The 22,983-nt window shown below is 41.2% G+C and overlaps 1 protein-coding gene across 1 annotated transcript in view; it reads right to left on the bottom strand.

Moving 5' to 3' along the window:
• Positions 1–22,983, bottom strand: part of TRPC3 (transient receptor potential cation channel subfamily C member 3) — a 256,571-nt gene that overhangs the window by 6,305 nt on the left and 227,283 nt on the right. Inside the window, exons 7-9 of the mRNA XM_066573799.1 lie at positions 16,870–17,134; positions 15,647–15,842; positions 5,530–5,739 (exon numbers count right to left, since the gene is read on the bottom strand). Coding sequence (XP_066429896.1) covers positions 5,530–5,739; positions 15,647–15,842; positions 16,870–17,134 — 671 coding nt within the window. The remainder of the gene's footprint in view (positions 1–5,529; positions 5,740–15,646; positions 15,843–16,869; positions 17,135–22,983) is intronic.

Below are 22,983 nucleotides of genomic sequence, written 5' to 3'. Positions count from 1 at the left end.
ATTTCCGCTTCTGAAACGGTGATCAAAATCCACGCTTAACCACATATTTCTGCTGCAGATCCAGATGCTGATTTAGCACTGAATTGGCAAAATCCATGTTCGGAGCTTACAGTGAGATTCTGTACAGATTCATGTTAAGTGACAGAAATTCTGCAAGTGCATTTTGCTAATTCACATGGCTAAATTCATGTGTGTAAATCCACGGCAAAATACATTAGAGAAATTCACCGCTTAGTCGCATATTTCTCCTACACTTTTAGAGGTGGAATGCATTGCCGAAAAATCCACTTTGGATCCTGCTGTATGCATGTACCCAAGGGGTACCAGCAATAAGGAGCTGTGAAATAGGATCCTGCATATTTTTAGTGAAGTACTGCAAAAAGGGATTGTTCAATTGGAACTCAATAGCTTAGTATCCAGACGTTGTATACCCAAATGTTGGTGCATGTAGTACCAGGTTTTCACCAATTATGAGGTTGATGTAGGTACCACTTTTTTGGTATACCATTAGATCCTCTGATAACAACTAGAGGGATAGAGGATTATGGTTCTTAATGCAGAGCCAAAATTGGGGTTCGTGATTTACAAAACCTCAAGTACAAAGTTCAACGCGTTTCCCCGCATATCTAGCGGTTCATAAGGAACTCACAAGCTTCAAGTGAGAACCTATGGCTTTGATGGTAAAGTCTGCACTCCACCAACACAGTATTTTTGGCAGAAGCTTAGAATGAAAACCAATGACTGTGCTGGAGACACCTGACAGTGTCTAATGTATATGGTTCTTAGTAGATTCCTGTCTGAGACCTATTCAGCTGCAGAGCCACAGCAAGTATCAGTGTTATTCAGATCAAGCATAGGGAGTAAGTGCTAGATGTCCCATCGGGGAGCTACTACTTGAGGACTAGCAAAGTATAAAAACTCTGGCTAGTTCGCATTATAACCTGCATTAGCAGAATGGATACTCCAGCTTAGGGGGCTGCAAAGATAGGTCCCCCAGTTTAGAATAGCGATACAGGATGCAGCTTTACTAGGCACTTTTCCTTATTTAGTCTGCGATAATACCCTGTGGCCAGATGATCTGAGCTATACAAAAATACCTAATCCGCATGGCCCACAGGAACCACAATAGCTCTGTCTCACTAGTTCCATAAACTCCCTAGTTAGCAATAAGCTCAGTGGCTCTGCCGATGTTTCTATAGATGCAGAAAACCAAAAATAATAGAGATAGACCCATAGCCTTGATGGTAGACTAGGGTATATCTATGCAGCCCTTTAGGCTGGAGTATCCATTTGTAAATCACGAGCCCCAATTTTGGCTCTGCCTTAAGAACCATAATCCTCGATCCCTTTAGTTGCTATTCGGGGATCTAATGGTATACCAAAAAAGTTGTAACTACATCAATGATGTTGGCAATGACTATTCCGGCATTCCATGATATAACCTGGTCTGCAATGACAATCTGTTAGGCCTTCTGCTACTGGTGTTCTCTTAAGGAACAGCAAGCTTTGATGCCATTGATGTAAATAGATATAATTCATAAGCCACAGTCTGCGCTTGTCTCAAGGCAAAGTAAAATGAATAGATGAAGAGTACAGTTCACGGTGACTGTATCATGCAGAATGCAGAAATGCTTTGACACGGACGCCAAAGTGATTAATTATGAACACCACCACCAATCCATTTATTTAAATGCAGGACAAATCTGGTACTTCAGTAAATTCATGTTTTAATTACTTGGCCATGAATGAAGCGTTACTTCTGTGATCAGCATGAAACAAACATGACTATGTGCCAAGGTGCTTTGTGTTTGAAGATAATCTTCTTAATTTTACTTGTAGTTCAGTTCATACTGATATTTGACATGAGCACACTAAACATTGTAACACAATAGAGGGCGTAGAATAATTTGCTACTGCAAATGGAGACTTGGTTGCTTTCCATTGGGATTATAAACAGTGGATTCATAAAATGCTAAGTTAGGATGTAGCATATTGTTAGCATTTCTGTAAGATGAAAACATCCAGTTTTTGCACTCGGGTAATATTTTTTTAAATAAAGACAATAGTTTTTCGCACCTTGACAATCAAAATGAAATGCCCATCTTGTAATGTATAGGTGTCATTACTAGTATTGTTCACCATTAGAGATGAGCGAGCACGCTCGGATAAGTCAGTTACTCGAGTGACCCTCGTTCTTCCCGAGTAACTGCATTCTTGTCCAAGCGTGCTCGGGGGGCTTCGGGGGTGAGCGCGGGGAGGGGGAAGAGAGATATCTCTCTCACTCTCTACCCCGCTACTCCCCACGGCAGCCGGCACATCACAGAGAAGAGGAGACGCCAGGAGCGGGTGAGCCGCATGGCTGTGCAGGGGCACGGGTCCGCATCCCGCTGCGAGAATTCGCGGATCCGACCCAGTCGTCTGCAGGCGGCCTTAGGCCCCCTGTCCGCGGGTAATACGAAGTCCCGCGGCAGATCTCCGCTGCTGGAGCAGACGCCCTGAAGCAGCAGCCGCCGCCAATTCTCCGCCGGTCAGCACTATCTGATAGATAGGCTGGCCACGGAGAATCGAGGCAATTCGCAGCATGCTATGAATTGCCCACTGCGAGCGGAGAATCACAATGATTCTCTGCTCGTGGACAGGTGCTGGCGCTTTCCATAGCATATGGAAAGCGTCGGCCGGCGTGATTTGCCGGCGGTTTACCGCCAGCGAAATCACGCCCGTGGACAGGCACCCTTAGTTAGAGTTTGAGCACATATCTGTTAAGATAAGTGCTGCAGAGGACAGTGAAATTAAATATTGGTAGACTAATAAGTTTACCGTGGACAGAGTTGTGCCCACGCAGATAACTGTGTACTTTGCTATATGTGTGGACAGCTTTTCTCTTTACAATCCCTCTTAGTAACAGATATGGGAATTTCAAAAACTAGGTATTTAAAACAAAAAGTTAGCACTCTGTAATTTCTCACATCTGGTTAATTTGTCATTCTTCTGTCATTTTTTCCAAATAGCTCGTTTATATATTTCTTACTCTGAAATTTTTTTTCTGCACTCTTAAAAAATTCAGAGTGTCATTTATGTGTAAATGAGGAGCCCAATCTGATCTTATTGCAGGAAACGAGCAGAACAAAGCTAATATTACATTTTTATGAAGCCCAGAGATGTAGCTTGGAGTGTTTGGGTTCCAGTGAGAAAACTCTACCACCTAACCGTGAATTATTATTTTACAGCACCATTAATTCCAGGAAGCTGCATATATGAAAAAGGGGCTTAGGTGTATTACAGTATGCTGTATAGGATTTTGAAACATAACATAAGGAAGAATTAGCCTGGGTTCACACTGGACAGATTTGCCGCAGAAATTCTATCCGTAGTTTCGCCGCGGCAAATCCGCCGGCGGTCGCTAATCCCAGGATTAGCCAGCCATGTGGACGAGATTTCTCAGCCGCAGCATGTTCATTTTTTTTCTTTTTCCACTGCAGCCGCACTCTCCTCTATGGGAGCGCCGGCCTCAGCGGCCAAGCCGTGAGATTTTCGCTGGGATTCCGGCGTATGTGAACCCAGCCTTAGGAGTAGGAGGACCTGTCTGGCATCATGCACTGTGCACTCCTCACTCCCTTGTTATACCACAGGCGTGCTCGTAGACTCCCTGCCCAACACTGTCACCAATAATGACTTTTTTATATGATAAAGTATTAAACATTTATTTTACTGAGATTATATATTTGGAACAACGTGTCTTAGGTTTCTTCATTTCTATATACTCTTAATGGTATTTGCACACAGCTTATAAAAGTGACCCACTCATTGACAAACAAAGATGGCTGCACTGCTTCTCTGACTACCTGATGCACACTGTGTATTAGTATGCATCGGTAGTCTAAGGCCGGCTTTGAGCTGGGGTATTTGTGTGCGATTTGCGCATGCAAAATTTGAATGCACAACACGAAGAGAAAAGCACTTATTGATGCCCTGTGCATTTCAGTTGCAAAAAAAATTTGCAGCATGCTCTATTTACCTGCACATTTGTGCAGCAAAAGTCCCCATAGAAGTCTATGGGGATGCACAAATACAAGCAAAACACACTAGTTGATGCGAGAAACACTGCTTGATTATGCAGGAAAAAAAACACATCTGGAACTCATTATACTAATTAGCCATTTCAATCGGTGCATACTTTTTTTTTGCATTTGCACTTGGAAAGTACAGTAAAATACGCCGATGCATGCAAGAAAAATAATTGTTCATTCCACAAGAATGCTAAGCTTACGCGTGCACAAATATGCATACACGCAAAGAATCTTTCAAACAATTGAAAGTTTTAGGGAGCTTTTTGCATAAATGACACTAATGTCCATTAACACTATCATCTTCATTTGCATATAAATGGGCCTCCATGAGCTATTTGCAGAGCCCAAGATGTGACTAATCACACGCTCTGCCAACAGCTGTATTGTTCTCTTCTGGGCTGCCGCTAGAATACAATGTAATCTCCAATGCCCGCTGAGAACACAGCATGCGGTCTATTGAGAAACGCTATCTCTCTGCGGCTAAACAATGGATTTTAAGTTCACCTTAAAATTATCGTTCAGACGAAAATTGCACTATGCCTGCATTTACATGTAACGATTATTGCTCATTTTGGGTCGTTTGAATGAATTTTGAGCGATAATAGTTACATAAAAATGGGACTTTAGACTCTACATGCTGCTGTGATTGGGCAGTGCTCTCACATGGGCAGCATTGTCCAATCAAAGCAGGTGTAGTATCTTAAGCTAATGATGTATACTAATGCACAGGTAGTTGGAGAAGAGGTGCGGTTGTCTTTGTTTGTCCAGGACCGGAGGGCTACTTTAACTGAAAACAAAGTCATGATTGAAAATGCTAGTTCTCAGGTAATGTTTTTAGTTGCCATAACACTCATTAACCCTTTCCAATCCACTGTCTGACGTCTGAAGACATTATGATTGAAGGCTGTACAGCTCCGATGTCAGGAGACGTCCGGCAGGGTATTCTTACTGTAGATTACTGGCTGCTCTGTTGTCGGGGGGGGGGGGGGGGGGGACTTCTCCAGAATGTCACATACTGCAGTACTGGCTCTAGCCAGCAGATGGCGCCATTTTTTAGTGGCAGAAAGAGAAAGCCCCCTAGGAAACGCTGAATCCAAATTTGGATTGCAAAGGGTTAAATCATAATTTCATCATTGTTAATGAGGTTGTGTGTAATATTGAGTCATCCGACTATTGCTCTCAAAGTAGATTGCATACATAAGCCAATTTGCATTACAAAAATGGCAGGTGTACACGACTTAGCATTTGTAATTAGGTAAATATCCATCCAATTCTCATTTACAAAATTTGTAAGCCACTAAATGTTCATTAATGATTTTATAAAGTGGGACATTTGCAACTACGGAACTTAGTCTATAATGAACTTCCCAAATCTATCATCAAATAAATCATTCCCTTAAATTGACCAACATGTTTTATAGTAGGAGACACAACGGAAAATGAAAGATATTTTATTAATTACCCTGGATTTGGAGTCACCCAATCCTATCTCAATATCTTTCTGCAGTTTTCTCGTTCTACACTTCAGCAAGTTGACAGTCCTCATAATAAGATACACAAACGATTTAGGGCTTGGAACAATGCTGAAAGGAGGAGGGAGTGTTTTTCCATCATCAAAGTATGATAGCCATAACTTCGATCGGGCGAATTTCCATTCCACATCACTGTCATCCTATATGTAGAGGAGACACAAAAATACACATCCATTACATAGACGCCAGTGACTCACTTTACAATGGAAACAATCATCATTTCTAGCTTGATGTTTTCCTTTGTTCTCACGAAGAGTAATGTTTAGGAGATGTTACATCTCTCCAGTGGAAATGTGAAGAGTGTGCAACAAAGACAAAACCAAAGTAGTGAAAACTCTCAATTCTCTTCTTCTACTTTTTGGTTTCATAGTAGACTACTAACAAAAGCAAAAGATTTGAGACATTATGTGCCTCAATGTTTGTAAGTGGGCCCAGATGAAACAGACAGATATACATTCTGGTGATTACATGGGCTCAGCAGTTGTGTGAACACAATTTCATCGCAAAAAATCCAAGCCGGTTGAAATTTCTTGCCACTTAAATATAGCGGCAACCTGTGACTCACACTGTGACTCCATTAAGTTCAATGGCTTTGTGATGTTGTAGTGCTACACTGTGATCTTTCATCATGTGAACCCCATTAAAGTACAAGTCACTGTGCAGCCACAGTCTTACTGATGTGACTTACTAAGTGCTCTGTGTCACCTCTGTGTTGTGATTGGGATGGAGCAGTAGGAGGCAGCACAGGGAAAAACATTTGAATAGGGAGGAGAAGAAAGTTAGGCCAGCTTCACACAGGCATATTCGCGCACACTATACTCATAGAATAGAACCCGTTTATTTCAATGATTTCATTCACATTTCCGTATTTTGGTTGTGCAAAATCATGCTCTATTTTTCTTCATATTTGCACACCAAGGGTCTCCAAAGAAGTCAATGTGGGTTGGGTAGGGAGGTGCGCGAATGCATACGCAATATGCAAGGAGATTGTGTGTGCAAAGAGTAATTGTTTTGAAAGATCAGGAACGCTATCTTTTCTCCATAGGGAGAGCACCTAGAAGGTGAGTGAGTGAGAGTTAAAGACCATTCACACTCCTCTGGGTAATATGCAAATAAGGGAGATGGAACAATACCTCTGCAGCACCACATACTCCTCCTATGCAAATTAGGGAGATGTTTGATAACTAACACATCTGAAACTAATTAGCCATTTCCTTTCTTTTTCTGAACATTCAATTTTTATTGAAAAAGGTTTATCAATGTAGTTACAAAAGTAATAAACAAATAAAGCCTCAGTTAATTAGTCAACGCAGAGTTTCTTACATAGAGGTTGAAATATGCAACTTAAACATAATAGATCTAGAAAACATTTGAACGAAGTCCTTAGTTAGTATATCAAAGACGAAAAAAAGAAAAGAGCGAAGAGCAATCAGAGCAGATAAGCCATTTCAATTGGTGTGTTTTTGTTTGCCACGTGCAAATGAACATACCTTGGAGAGCAAAGGGCCCTTTTACACGCAAAGATCTTTCAAAGGACTGAAAGATTTAAAGATTTAGTGATGTATTTGCATAAAGTGTTAATGGACATTAACACTATTATCTTCATTTGCATGTAAAAGGACATCTATGAGTTGTTTGCAGAGCCCAACTTGTGTTTAATCATACATCCAGCTGTACAAACAGCTGCATTTTTCTCTTCAGGGCTAGTGTAAGCATGCCGCTGGGAACATCCTGCAGTCTATTGAAGGATGAGCGAAATACATTCAAATGGAATGTATTTGCTTAGTCTTTCAGTGGCTGAATGATGGATTTTAAGAGAACTGAAATCCATTGTTCAGAAGTCCAGGGAGCCCAGAAGTTGCTGGGTGCTGGTGAGATGTGCAAATGGGAGAGTTGCAAGTTGGTGCAACAAAGCCAGGTCCTGAGGGCTCAGTTGGGAAGGAAAGTTTAGTGTGTGGGTTCCCTTCTCTTGTCTCCAAAGGGGCCACAAGATTCAAGCTGACCTTGCATGTCAGCCTGTGAGGCAGTTTGGTGAGGGACTGTTATTTCTACTAAAGAGACAGTACCCGTTTACTACAAAGATATTGACTGAGACTTTGTTAATCACTACATGTCCTGGGAATGCACTCTAGTGTGCAGAGTATTAAATGTTACCGAACTTCACGCACCACTTGTAAGTAGAGATGAGCGAGCATACTCATTAAAGGACAAATACTCGAGCGAGTATCGTCCTTTTTGAGTATCTGCCTGCTCATCTGCAACGATTCAGGTGCCGGCGGGGGTGAGCGGTGGGTAGCGGGAGTGAGGAGAGAGAGATCTCCTCCCCCGCCGGCACCCGAATCTTTGCGGACGAGCAGGCAGATACTTGAAAAGGACGATACTCGCTTGAGTATTTGTCCTTAACAAGTATGCTCGCTCATCTCTACTTATAAGTGTTCAATATCTTTCATGGAGACCTGCAAACAAAGCTTATTGTCCCACTTCCTGTGATGGAACCACATCATTATCGAAGCAGTAATGCAGCTTTGAAACTGCAGACTTAATCCACATTTATTTTTTACTCTTTTTTTAAATAGTTAACAAGACAAAGTGAGACAAATAGCTCTGGATGAATTTAGATTGAATATTTGGGTACAGTATGTCATTAGTAACAGGAGACGGAGCACAGCACAGGGACCTGTAGATGCAGGATTCATTCAGAAAGCTTCTAAAACAAGATTTCCAGGACAACACAGCAACACATGTCATCCCGGTGGAAATCACATTTACACTTTCCTGCAGAGCATGAATTCATAATCCTTGACCAGTTATATCATCTAACCTAAGCACACAAGCCTGATAGATTAGATGACCTGATTTACTAAAACCGATGTAAAATATAAATGATGTACATCAAAGGCACATTTTACAATCCACTAGATAGTAGCGTTAGAAAAAGTTCTAGCATGTCATGACTTCTGATCAGTCTGGAACTTACGCAAACAAAGGTCCCATACCCTATAGGAGATGGAGAATATATATTACATACACACATATATACACACACAGCCATGACATTAGCACAATCTGCCTAGGCTTGTGTAGCTCCCTCTTGCTTTTGTTCCAAAACAGCTCTAGATCCAGAAATGGACTCCACAATATCTCTGAAGATGTCCTGTGGAGTCAGGCACCAGGGCATTAGCAGCAGATCCTTTCAGTTCTTTAAGGTCCTCAATTGATCAGACTTAAAAAAAATCCTTAATTTTGTTATTTGTATAACTCCAACTTATTCCACAGCACTTTCAGGTAACTTTTTTTTATTACCCCCCCAGCAAGCTGAGTACTCATTTTATTGACCTCAGAAGGATGGAAGGCTGAGTCAACCTTGAACCGGCTACCTGAACCAAACAGGGATTTACCTTGCAACCTTCAGGTCATGAGCGAGAGCTTAGAACTGCATCTCTGCTGCCTTAACACTCTGAGCCACACCAGACTTGTTTTTCTAGCACATCCCACAGATCCTTGATTGGCTTGAGATAGGGTGAATATGGAGGCTAATTCCACACCTTGAGTTTTCTGGTGATACAGGGCAATTCACTGCTTTGCTAGTATGGTGTGGCGCTCTTACTTATGGCTGGCATCCTTGGTATCGGTTCATATGTGCAGACAATGTTGTCTGCAGTCACCCCTCCCCCAATCTGGGTTGAGTTGAGTGGCTGCACATTAGTCAGCACATGAATATTTAGCTCCCTCATATTGCAATCTGGCTTTCTGCATGCCACTAGGGTATATGGTGATTGAGTCTTCCCAGCAGTTTATCAGGTGGTGGGTATTTGGCTGCCTTTTCTGTGAGTTTTGTCTTTTAAAAGAAGGCATTGTTATTAAGGAATACCATTGCAATGAAAAGGGTGTTCTTGGTCTACAGCAATGTTTAGGTAGGTAGTGCATGCCAAAGTAATATCCACATTAATGCCAGGAGCAATGGTTTCACAGCAAAATATTGCCCACAGCACCGCAGTGCCATGGCTGGCTTGCTTTTATCCATTAGTGCATCCTGGTGCCATCTCTTTACAAAGTAAACAATGTGCACACACATAGCCATCCACATAATGTAAAAGCAAATGTTATTCAGCAGGCTAGACCACCTTCTTCTTTAATTTCTTCATGGTCCAGTTCTGATGCTCACGTGCCAACTGAAGGCACATTGGCTTTCGACAAGGGTTAGCATGGGCACTCTGACTTGTTTGCCGCTGCTCAGCAAGCTGATATGCACTGTGTGTTCTGTGATGTCACATTTGTTGGTCACATGGAACTGAACTACACTCGGGTTACTCAAATGAATGGGATTGAGCTGCAATACTAGGCACAGTCACTATGAAATGTACAGCACTGTGCCTGGTATGCAATTAAGTGACAGCAGCACTCACCCAAGTGTTGTGGACACTTCAGACAGCGTATTGGTGGTGATTCTAGGTGGTGACTCCCTGCTGATCTAATAGTGATGACCTATCCTGTGGATAGGTAATTAATAGAGATGAGCGAGTATACTCGTTTCGAGTAATTACTCGATCGAGCACCGCGATTTTCGAGTACTTCCGTACTCGGGTGAAAAGATTCTGGGGGCGCCAGGGGGCGGGGGGAGGCGTGGTGGAGCGGGGGGTAGCAGCGGGGAACAGTGGGAGACCTCTCTCTCTCCCTCTCCCCCCCACTCCCCGCTGCAACCCCCCACTCACCCACGGCACCCCCCGAATCTTTTCGCCCGAGTACGGAAGTACTCGAAAATCGCGGCGCTCGGGCGAAAAAGGGGCGTGGCCGAGTAGGTTCGCTCATCTCTAGTAATTAATATTCAAGTCCTGGAAACCCCATTAACGACTTAACTTCCATATTAAAGCGCTGCGGAATAAGTTGGCGCTATACAAATAAAGATTATTATTATTATATAAAGGGTAGGGTGGTGAATAGTGACGCAATTAATTTTTCCCCATATTTTAATTTAGAAAAAAAAGGCTTTTTCATTTGACATTTGTGCATATTCTTGGTTGATCTGTAATGAAATTTCCACAGTAAATCTATTTTGATTTCATGATGTAAGAAAACAAATGTGAACAATGACAAAGGGGGCAAATGTATAACCGAAGTAACTAAGCAAAGTAAAAACATTCTGGAAATCTAGAAAATTGTTGTACAGCCAACAATGTCAAAAAATGATTGATAACGTTATTATTGTAGCGTTTAGAACAATCACTATGTGCTTGGTTGCTACTTGCAGCACCGAGTCTCCCATACATCTCAGATTTAATAGATGTGGGTTTTTCCCTACTACTCTTTGTCTTTCTGTTTACGTTGATTTGTGAATAACTCCAAAGATCATCACATTTAACTGATGGTTATATTTTGTTTATATACTGTATACTCATTGTAAAGGAAAACCATCCGCTAGAAGGAGTTGTGGGAATCAAATGAAACTTTCTCTGTGTGATTGTAAAGTTGATATAAGTGATTACAATATCAGAGCAAAAGGAGAATTTATTGCAAAAAATTGAACACTTGAAGGGAGGCTCTACTGAACGGCTGCTTTTTACACTGACCGATCAGCTCATAGTCTGTCAAATTACATTAACGATAAAGATCCCTACTGGGATTGAAACATCACATTCTGTTTTGTATCTGGACCTCATGATATAAGTTTGTGGTCATTTCCCTCCACTTCATTTGTGCTTGACAAAGGAGTAGGACAGCTCAGAAATGCATTGCACGTCCCTTCTTTTGTTGCATTTTTTTGGTTCTCTGTGTGTTTTTAATTTTTATTTTGCATATTTTTTTGTTATCTTTACTTTTATTTTGCAAATGTATGCTGCATCAGCTATTTATCAAAATGCATCTCCTCTATGATGAATACTCTCTCTTGGACTGCTGACACTGGTTTTATAGGTCATCTGACTACAGGGGATATCTTTTTGACTTTGAATTACATCATTGAATGGCTGTGATTGGTTAATCGAGCGCTCGCACTGATTGGTTCATCAACAGCTGCAGCAGTCAATCAGAGCAACAGCTTGCTGGAGATGGGGTATTCAAGCCCAGGAAGAAATGCTCTGTCGGCATTCAGGAGTACACGGAAGCCTGCAGCAGTGCTGAAAACCAGTACGAGGGACACGAACGCCGGCTGTTGGTAAGTATAAGACACCTCCCAAAAATAAGACACTGTGCCTCTTTTGGGGCAAAAATAAATATAAGACAGTGTCTTATCTTCAGGGAAACTCTGTAGTAAGTCAGAGCCTTTCAGAAGAGCACCAGAAATTATATAACGCCCAGAAGTTCAACGGTGGTGAGACTTGCTGACACTATGACAAAGGATTTTGTTGCTGTCTTGCTATCACATCTTCAGTTGGTTAGGCGCAAAGGCAATGGATGTATAGCTTCAGCTGTCGATGTCACAGCGAGCACATCATCTCTTTCCTTGAGGAGCCACCAGGGCAGGACAGCCATCTGACTCTCTGGGTCTCAAGCCCAATGGCTCCTGTTGGCTGCACAATGAGAGTCCTTGCCGATGTTATGCCACATGTAAGTTTAGGCACTAGTACTCCATATGTGTGAAGCACACATGGCTATTAGATGTTTTATATGGTAGCAGAATGCTTGGAAGCATAGCTAACGGTATAACCAGTGGAAAGAAGGTGATTGTGATCCAACTGTATAGCGCTCTGGTAACACTGCATCTGGAATAGTATGTTCAGTTTTGGAGACTTCACCTATAGAAAGAGAACAATTCCAATAATGGGCTACAAAAATGATGGAAGGCCTCAAGAAAAAAAACCCAAAAAACTTATCAGGCGGATAGAAAGTGTCAACCACGCAGTCAGGCAGCAGGCAAAGAAAGTAGAACACTTGGCTACAGCTGGAGACATGTCATGAATTCATGGGAGAAGGGCTGGCTACATAGCTTTTCAGCCATGGCCTCGCTGTCTTTCTTTTGCTATGCCCAGCTCCATTTCCCTGTAAGGGCTTTTCACCCATCTACTGGATTGGTGAAAACGGATAGATCCAGTCATCACCTAGTTATTCCCAATCTGATTGATACGGAATAATTTCATTTTACAGGAATATCTCTTTAAGTTTAGAGATGAGCGAGCATGCTCGGATACAGCAGTTACTCCAGCGAGCATCGCTCTGCTCGAGTAACTGCCTACTGGTCCGAGCATGCTCGGGGGACAGTGGGGGTGAGCGGGGGGGGGGGAGATCTCTCTCACTCTCCCCCTGCTACCCCCGCCGCCCCCCCGAGCATGCTCGGACCAGTAAGCAGTTACTCGAGAAGAGCAATGCTCGCTCAAGTAACTGCTGTATCCGAGCATACTCACTCATCTCTATTTAAGTTCCTTCTGTGTCTTTATTAATATATTAAAAAATATTAATTTGACTGTGCACTGCAGAAAAAACACCACAGCACTGACATTTCCATCACTACATAGCAGAACTGACCTTCTAATTGCAACATTTTAATTTATAGACTATTTTCTGAAATGTTTGCATGGTTTTCTTTAGTGGAGGAAATCGCATTACACAATCTCCTACTAATGCTGTGCCGTACTTTCCACACAATGTCCTATTATGTATCTGTCAGTCTCGCTTATTCTGATAGCAGAAAACATTTCAAGTGAAATAAATTTATCATGTCCTATCTGAAAGAGACTTTCTCTACTGACACAAATATAACTCAGATATTTGTTCTATTTCCTGCTGCTAAAGCAACATTAGTGCTCTGCCTATGAAATGCATTTTGTACTGAATAAATTGAGGTTCTATAACCAGACCTTTTTCCATTTAATTATAAAGTGAAGAATGGAATTTTTGGATTCCATCATTTGTATGATGCTTATGTTGCTTTTCAATTTCACTGCTTACAATTATGGCTATATCCGTGAATCAATAACATTTTATTAGCAACAATTAACCAACCTGAAAAAGCACTTAACATTAGGAAACTACTTTCCTATAACCCGCTTTCTGGCAATAATGGGTTTAAATTGTAAAGCTCAAACCTACACAATGACAGAATACAATGCAAAATCATTTCACGGTTTAAAAAGATTGGTTTTTTATACCTTTTATTGAGAAAGATTCTCTATGCCTAATAATAAAAAAATCCACATGCTTCACGTCAATGAATTTGGAGTACACTGGATGTGCACCAAAACAAGTCCTGAGTTGTCCTCTTAAAACTCTATTAAGCCATTTCTTTGTTATCATAGTTGCTGGTGCCAGATGATGACCACATATAGCAGCCATACCAGTGGCCTTTGGGCTCATGTCTACGAACCAGTGGCCTTAGGGCTCATGTCTACGAACCAGTGGCCTTAGGGCTCATGTCTACGAACCAGTGGCCTTAGGGCTCATGTCTACGAACCAGTGGCCTTAAGGCTCATGTCTACGAACTAGTGGCCTTAAGGCTCATGTCTACGAACCAGTGGCCTTAGGGCTCATGTCTACGAACCAGTGGCCTTAGAGCTCATGTCTACGAACCAGTGGCCTTAGGGCTCATGTCTACGAACCAGTGGCCTTAGGGCTCATGTCTACGAACCAGTGGCCTTAGGACTCATGTCTACGAACCAGTGGCCTTAGGGCTCATGTCTATGAACCAGTGGCCTTAGGGCTCATGTCTACGAACCAGTGGCCTTAGGGCTCATGTCTACGAACCAGTGGCCTTAGGGCTCATGTCTGCGAACCAGGGGCCTTAGGGCTCATCTCTACAAATGTGTCGGTAAAACGATGTGTTGCATACGCAGCCTAAACCAATGTATAAGGCTCACGCTGCGTGGTATTCAAAGAATTAGAGCATGGTGAAATCTATTTCTCATGCGTATTGATATGCAGTGTCTACATGCAGATATGCATGGATCAATGAAAGTCCATTGGCTTTCATTGACTCCATCCATTGCGTATCATACAGCTGTGCAATGCACGGGAAAACATGGGAGTGCAGAGGACTGCTTAGGCTCTCTTCACTTGGGCATATGCATGTTTGCGTTTGTCTCTCTGCAGTGTATTTGCGCTATGTACAAGGCTTTTTTGTGCACGTATCAGCAAATTTTACTGTACTTCTTGCACGCACAGGGCATGTTCATTTGCATACAGCAGATAAAAAATGCCCCAACTGAATTGGCTATTTAGCCTAACAAGTTCCATGTGTTTCTTTTTTCACAGAATTGCGCAGAATTTGGGCATCCCATTGCACATTGTGCACCCCCCATAGACTTCTATGGGGAGCTTGGGTGCACATATGCACATAAAAATAGAGTAGGTCTAATCGGGAGATGAGAATGAACCCACTGAAATCAATGGGTTCTATTCCATGTGTATAGCACCCCTTTAATTTTTTGCGCGCAAATACGTCTGTGCGAAACTGGCCTAAGAGTTGTTAACCAGACCATAATGCGTAAATGACAGACTTGTGTTTTACTGTTTAGCATGTGTAATTGCCAGTCTTTCCTGTAATTATACAATGTGAATCAGGAAGGCAAGGATGAACATTGCTACAATACCTGTCTAGATACAGAAAGTGAGTGCATCAGCGCATGCAATAGTAGAACAGATACATTTTCTAAATTTATTTCAGGTTAATAATTAAAAAAAAACATGAAATTATCATCAGTAAGCAATGCTACTTTTTGTAATTGCAGTCTATGGTCTCCATAGATGATGCAATATAATTAGGATGATTACACTAATAGCTCTATACAAATACAATGTACTCGCAGGCAAAAGCTCAATTGATTACAATTAAACAAAAAAACTTAATAGCTCCAGGTATAGTCTTTATATTTTATTTCAATTGCTTCACCTGTATCCTGACAAAAATAGACCTGGAATGTCATGGGAAATGCGTTCTCCTTAAAAGCGCCTGACATCTTACTTATAAATAAAATAAAAGCAGTATTGCAGCCATCATTTACGTCTCAGTGATTGAAAACAGCAGGTCCGAGATGTGAAGTGAAGTCATTCTGTTTAAATACAGCAACTATGGAAAGTTTCATACTCAATTAGGAAACAGACAATTCAGTATTTGATTACCTCAATTTCTTGATATGAGCTGTTAATCATGGCAATCAGCATGTTCAGGAGGACCACCACCATTGTCACATTGTAGATGCCATAAAGCACATAGCCAATGTTCTCTATAAACTTGTGGTCGTATTTCAGAACTACAGATGTTACTTCAGATAAGCCAAATATGGACCAGAACAGTGTTTTAAAGCTCTCCTCAACACTGAAAGACAAGAAGAAGACAAGTAATGTTATGCAGGACTTTGTTTCCATCAGCCTGGATTTTTGATATGTGAAGTAATGGGTGAAAAGTTATGAGAATTGGCAGAGAAAATGGAAGTCTTAAATGTGGCAATCAGCCAGTTAATGGTTTTGCCTTCCAACCTGAAATACAATATTAGAGGTGATACTTGACTGACTGCTGTGGTCAATAATTACTGTTTATCGTTACACTTAATAATTAGGCGCCAGGTTTTTGTCATTACACTTGAGTGGAATTATATCTGAACATTTACGCCTGGCATCCACATTTCATACAAGTCATGTCTACTGTTTGATATTCAAGAAAGTGCTAAATACCTTTGAGCCATTGCATTCAGCAAGTGCCTAGACTGAAGGTGTGTATTCGTGATATGCCAATGGGACTTTCTCTTGTTGCATTTCTCAAGAAAAGAGGACTACTGCCGCCTTGGATGGATAGACATAAGCAGCTTAAGCTGTCCATACACATCAGATAAATGCTAAACCTGCGAATTTTGGAGGGATTAGCCAACAGTATAGGATAGCATATGGGGTCAGACCGATTTATCTCCAAATGTGTCTTTTGTTCCCCAGCAGGTAAGCACTATTGGTAGAGGCTCTTGCACATAATATAAATTATCCCATTGCCGTTACTGGAATCAAATGACTTTTCTCTCATGTATGGCCAGCTTAAGAATTAAGAGATTCCCTCTCCCTTCTAGAGGTGTTCATTAAATGATCTTTTTTGCATGTGGCTTATGCCTGTATGTCAATTATTCCAACATGGATAAACTTTTGGATCATCTGCTGTCAACACACAACAGTTGTTATTTTTTGTTCATTAGACTGGGCTTGAGAAGCGGCAGAAGTCGAAAGTTGCTTATATAATTAATTCATAACTTATTTCTTTAAATGCAAATTGGCTTATATTCCAATCGTGTGTCTTATTGTTGACCCAGAAAAATGTGCTTATATAAATATAAAACAACTTAAGCATTAATAATACTTACGTTGTGAAAGCTGAATTCACTTTAGCTCCAAGGTAGTAAGAATACAGGATAAACATCCCAATCATGAATGCCAGGAACACCATAATAAAGAGGACCATAAACTTAAAGATGTCCTTCACAGTTCTCCCAAGTGATATCTGCAGAGGTCCAAAACTTTCATTGGCTGGCAGGATGTAGGCTATGCGTGAGAAGCTCAGAACAACAGCTATTGCATATAGTCCTTCAGATATAATCTGTGGATCAGATGGCAGCCATTTATCTCTGGCTGGAAGAAAGCAAATACATGGTAAATAACCACAATAAATACTGGAGATCAATCTGGTTAGTGTCTAAAGGCCCATTTAGACAACAATTATAACTCAAAAGCCATCTTTTGAGCAATAACCATTTTGTCTAAACGTGAGGCCATCGTGCACTTTTCGTTCGTCGGTTATTTCTCGCGAGCTAAAAATCACCGATGACTGTTATCAGCGCTGCACGCTGATTTTCTCAGTGGGCGACGCTGATCGTATTCTTTCAGTTGGTATCCCGCTGGCAGTTCTCAGTGGGACACCAGCTGAACACTCCAAGAACAATGCAGTTGTTTGCATATATAAAATAGCTGCAATTGTTCTCGGAGCTATCGCGGTGGTATCCCGCTCCACCTGCATTAACTCTTAAGTAGCTAATTAGCTACTTAGAGTTGTGCAAAGATAATCCCTCATAACGCTCACTCTAACTGTTGTTTGAGTGATTTTTGAGCAATTATCTTTCAGTGTAAATGGGCCTTAAGAAATGGCTGGATTTGGAGTTTTCCCTCTTCCTAGTTTACATTCTTCACATGTTTCTCTCCAGTGAGTGCTTACGGTTTAGCTGAAAATGGAAGATTTATGATGTGCTTCTTTAAATTAAATCTTATCACTGTAGACAAAGATGTATGATGATCCTACTGCAAGTGATCTACACTCTTCAACCAAGCAATAAATTCATTCAGATAACATTTATTAGACACCAGAGCATTTCCAAGGTTTACCATGCTCTAGATCTAGAATGCAGCATTGCATACCTAGTTAGTATATAAAGAATATCCAGGGCATCTTTATAACTGGATGTTTACCGATTCTCCAGATTTATTTTTTTCCATGACACTTCCGTCCTTTTTGACCCTTTAACAACGATCACTTATTCTCTCCCCTTTAAGTACTTTTAGATATTGTTCATTATATTGCACTTTACCAAACTTTACATAAAATAAATTTCTCATGTTATCACTTCAGCTGTATAATATTTCATCAACGACACATCACAAACATGGATACAATTTCTATAAAATTTGTCACTGTTGATGTTATTGGGTATTTGTAGAGTATTGCTACCTCTTATTGCTGCTTCCCAATAGCAGACACCTTCCTCTTTGATTCCTATTAATTATCAGTTTCCTGCTACTGAGCGGAGTCACTAATTGATAGAACGCCCATCGGTCAGTGAACGCTCTAACAATCATTACTCTTTTTTGAACTTTCCATGGGGTGCAGATGTTATACCCAGGATTCAAAGGAATAGTCTGTGTTGCCTTAACAAAATCCTTACTTATGTGCTTTGTTGTGTTTTGAGAAGGCATAATCCCTTCTGTAGACCATTAAATTCTAATTGGTTAAGCGTAAAACACTAACGAGTTGGATGAAGCACAAAAGGAGATCTACCTACTGGCTTGAAATCAGGTTGTGTTTACATCTCCCAAATCGTAGGCGTTTTGAACAGTTCTCAATGAACCTATGTGGATACCTGGAGCTTGTTACAATGTAGTCTTAAATAATACAACCAGGAGCAGTAATCAGAAACATCACAGTTTATTGATAAACGTGCACAATCAATCTGTGCTTTATGCAGCCTCTATTCAATCAACAAGGGAAATATAAGAGCACTGAATAAATAAGATTATAGAAGCTTTTAAACCCCTGAGCACCCAAGGCTATTTATCACTAGGTAATCTGTGCCAAAGCATAAAATATGCCATCAGAGATTGCTTCACTACATATACAGTACCACTGGGACTCTTAGGACAGCATACAGCATATCACATCAGAATAACCACATTATACTGTATTTGCCAAAAATGAATTTGTTAATATAGGTCTATCGCCATTGAAATGTTCTTTTCTGGTAGAGACCAAAAATTCCACTGCATAGTCATAAAGTTAAATGATAAAATTCTGGCTACCTACAGCAACCACTAGGGGGAGCTTATTAGTCTATGGATTTTTTCTTATTATAGCATTCAATATATGAAAAGTATGCATTATGCTCTTATGCCGGTACTTAATCATTTTGAGGTTACTTCTGTTCAGTCATGCTCTTCTGCTGAAGAGAAGATAATCGATCAAATAAGTCATGTTGCCCAAAGTGAGAATTTTCCCATTTTCCAGGCATAACCTTTGATCAACGGCATTTTGCAGATATGTCCTGTTCTTTTGTCTTTTAAAATCATCAAAATCGAGTTTTTTTTAAAAGTTCAACAGACATTTACTTTACATAAACAACTATATGCCATTTTTTTCATTGTGCTTGCAATGCCATTAAAAGATAACTTTGACAAAAAATATAGTTTTAGGTAGATATCACACAGTTTTTTTTTGCCTAAAAGACTGCGTTTTTGGTGTTTTTGATGATAGCCTTTTTTGCAAATTTCTTTGTAGGAAAACACTGCATTCAGATGTTTGTAGGTCAATAGCTTAGTATGAAACACTCTGCACACATTTTGGTCTTTTTAGTTTTGTTTTTGTGTTCACAGTGCTTTTTCAAAATTGCAACATGCTCTAGGTCTGAAGTTTTTGTTAAAGGGGTTGTCCCGCGCCGAAACGGTTTTTTGTTTTTTTTTAACCCCCCCCCGTTCGGCGCGAGACAACCCCGATGCAGGAGTTAAAAAAACAAACCGCTCAGCGCTTACCTGAATCCCGGCGGTCCGGCGTCTTCATACTTACCTGCTGAAGATGGCCGCCGGGGTCTGCTCCCTCCGTGGACCGCAGCTCTTCTGTGCGGTCCATTGCCGATTCCAGCCTCCTGATTGGCTGGAATCGGCACGTGACGGGGCGGAGCTACACGGAGCCGGCATTCTGCACGAGCGGCTCCATTGAAGAGAGCAGAAGACCCGGACTGCGCAAGCGCGGCTAATTTGGCCATCGGAGGGTGAAAATTAGTCGGCTCCATGGGAACCAGGACGCTAGCAACGGAGCAGGTAAGTAAAAAACTTTTTATAACTTCTGTATGGCTCATAATTAATGCACAATGTACATTACAAAGTGCATTAATATGGCCATACAGAAGTGTATAGACCCACTTGCTGCCGCGGGACAACCCCTTTAAGTGTTTTCCCATATTCTCTCTCTAAAAAAAATGCCAAAACAAAAATAACCTAAAATGTGACCAATAAAGCAATTTAACAAATCCTATAAAGAGACACAAGTAACAAAAAACACAGTTTTCTGTAAAAGTTTGTTTGTAAAAAAAAAAAGTCCAGAAAAAAAATGTCTGCATAAATTCTTTATTTACTACTTTACGTTTATGCCAACTAAGTTAACACACATCCAAATACAAAAGTTTACTGCTCTCCTCTGCTGGCTATATAAAATGTCCCATAGCATCATAGCTTGAAGATTCTTAAGCCCCTTTACATGGGACAACTGTCGGGCAAACGATGCCCAACACTCATCCACGCATGTACTTGCTCCAGTGTTGTTGCACAGAAGAGAGTATTGTTGGCTCGCAGCGGGGAGGCTGGAGGAGATTTCATTCCTCTCTCACCCCCGCCCCTCTTCATTCACGTAACACAGCAGCCGTTCAGTACTGAACGGCTGCTGTTTATACTGAACGATCATCGCTCAAATCTTCGTCCATCGTTTAGGCTGCATAAAATCCTGCACGATGAGTGTAAACAGCAGACGTTCAGTACTGAACGGCCACTGTGTTAAGTGAATGGAGAGAGGCGGGGAGAGCGAGGAGTGAAATCTCCTCCAGCCGTCCCAGCCCCCTGCTGGCTGCTCTGTCAGAGAGCCAGCTATACTCGCTCCTATTCAGCAGCATGGGAGTGAGAACACACAGGGACAAGTGTCAGGCATAGTTTGCACAACATTCATCCCATGTAAATGGGGCTTTAGGTGCACTGGCCACCTGTCAGTCACTCGACTTATGCTGGCTCTGTAAACACTTTTAGGTTCAGTGGTACTGAAGCAGTAAGGAGCCCTCCTAGGGAAGGAGACTGGAGAAAATTTGTACTTAGTAGAGATGTTTATTGGATTTGAATATTAGGAACACAACAGCCTGAAGGTATGAATTCCAAGAATGACTGGCTTTATATCTGTTGATATGTGCAATATGACTAGAATGTGCCATTCGAATGCATAACTAATTATATGCACATTCTAATATATTGTAAAACAGATGATTGGTCCATAGTTAGTTTTAAGGAGGAGTACTATGTGATCAAGGAAGCAGTTTTCCACCATTTTAATTTTAGCCATAAGCCTAAGGTACATCTAATTTTTCAGATGACTTTTTAGAATAAGCTGCCATATGTGTGTATATGAGGAATTACATAATTTATGGCTATTATATGACTCGTATTCTGCAGTCATCACAATTCTCTCCCTCTTCAGGATGTTCATTTGATTCTCAATTGTCTCAGGACTGGTGAGAGGAACCTGCTGCTGTGTTATGTACTATAAACTGTGCAGAGAACTTTAGATTCTAGTGTGTGTCTGTAACACACACAGACATATCATCATGTAGGACAATGTACAGCAGACAGAGCAGTGGAGATGTGATTTCAGTTGCTAAAACATACTAAACAGTAACTTACTATTAGCTACATATAGTGTCTGCATATCTGCTTTTCTCCTCCCTTGTCCCCTCTGCTCTGCTGCACTCAATCCACTTGATGATTCATCCACCTTCTCCACTTCCTGTTTTTCCATCTGCTCATCTTCTGCCTCACATTTGACAGCAGGCAGCAGACAGGAAGTAAGGAGGAAGGGGACCCCCTAGTGGACAATATTTTAGAATGATTCTTCGGCACAAAAACATAATTCTGGGTACATAAAATAAATCGCACTGGCCATCATATAAGCACATGTTGTCTAAATAGATAGTGACTATTTTGAGGGCTGTAACTTTCACTGTAACACAGTATAGACCAAACATTATTCCCTTGGAAGTAGGTAAATCATGAATTGCAACTTGTGCCTATCCATTTGTTATGGGACTATCTCATAGTATGCCCATGTTGGGAGTTGTGGTTCCATCACAACTGGTGAGGCACAAATTATATCTTATATTGTAAAAAAACGCCCTTGTGCGCTCATGCAACCCCCGGACAATCTCCCAACTGTTTTCGCGGATGTTCAGCCCCAGGAGACATGCTCCACATCTGGTGGACCTGCGCTCGGGTCAAAAGACTCTGGATTATAGTCTACTCTTTAATATATTCAGTCACAAATCACAACATCCGTAAAGATCCTTGGGAGGCACTCCTAAATAAACGAGTAAACAACATCCCTCCTGATTCTAGAAAACTAATATCCTTTTTCTTCCTAGCCACGAAGCAAGTAATTACTCACTCATGGCGCAAAGCCTCTCTAGATTTCACTGAAGTTAAACACAGACTTGACTGGTACCTAACAAACGAAAAATTAACCTCCATCTTAGAGAGGACAAACACGAAAAATTTCTAAAAATATGGTCTCCATGGTTGGACTATTCATACCCCTCACAAAACAACAGATTCTTGACCTCCCTATAGGGAACAGAAGAAAGCACCAAATGAAAATCATTCCATAACAACTACGCAGATCGAGGCTGTCTCCGGCGGCATCCACCCCATGGGAAACTCCTAGGCTGTCTCAGACACACACCCCTCCACCACCTCCCTTCTTTATCTACCCCTCCAACCTCTTCTATAAAACCAAGTTAGGCCCTGGCCAGGCCGCTTATTTTATATACTATTTCTCTTAGCTAACAGTTCAAAGTTAAGACTGAGCTGGGATACTACAGGAGAGCACCATGTTAAAGGCTCTTTGGAACGTATCCCCTCAGTCTATTCTATTTCTTTGTGGACTATGCTTATAATACACCCACACACCT

This window comes from Eleutherodactylus coqui, chromosome 7, assembly GCF_035609145.1.
Source record: "Eleutherodactylus coqui strain aEleCoq1 chromosome 7, aEleCoq1.hap1, whole genome shotgun sequence".
NCBI classification, from domain to species: domain Eukaryota; kingdom Metazoa; phylum Chordata; class Amphibia; order Anura; family Eleutherodactylidae; genus Eleutherodactylus; species Eleutherodactylus coqui.
Note: the sequence above shows the minus strand (reverse complement) of the source record. Positions and strands in the feature narration are given on the sequence as shown.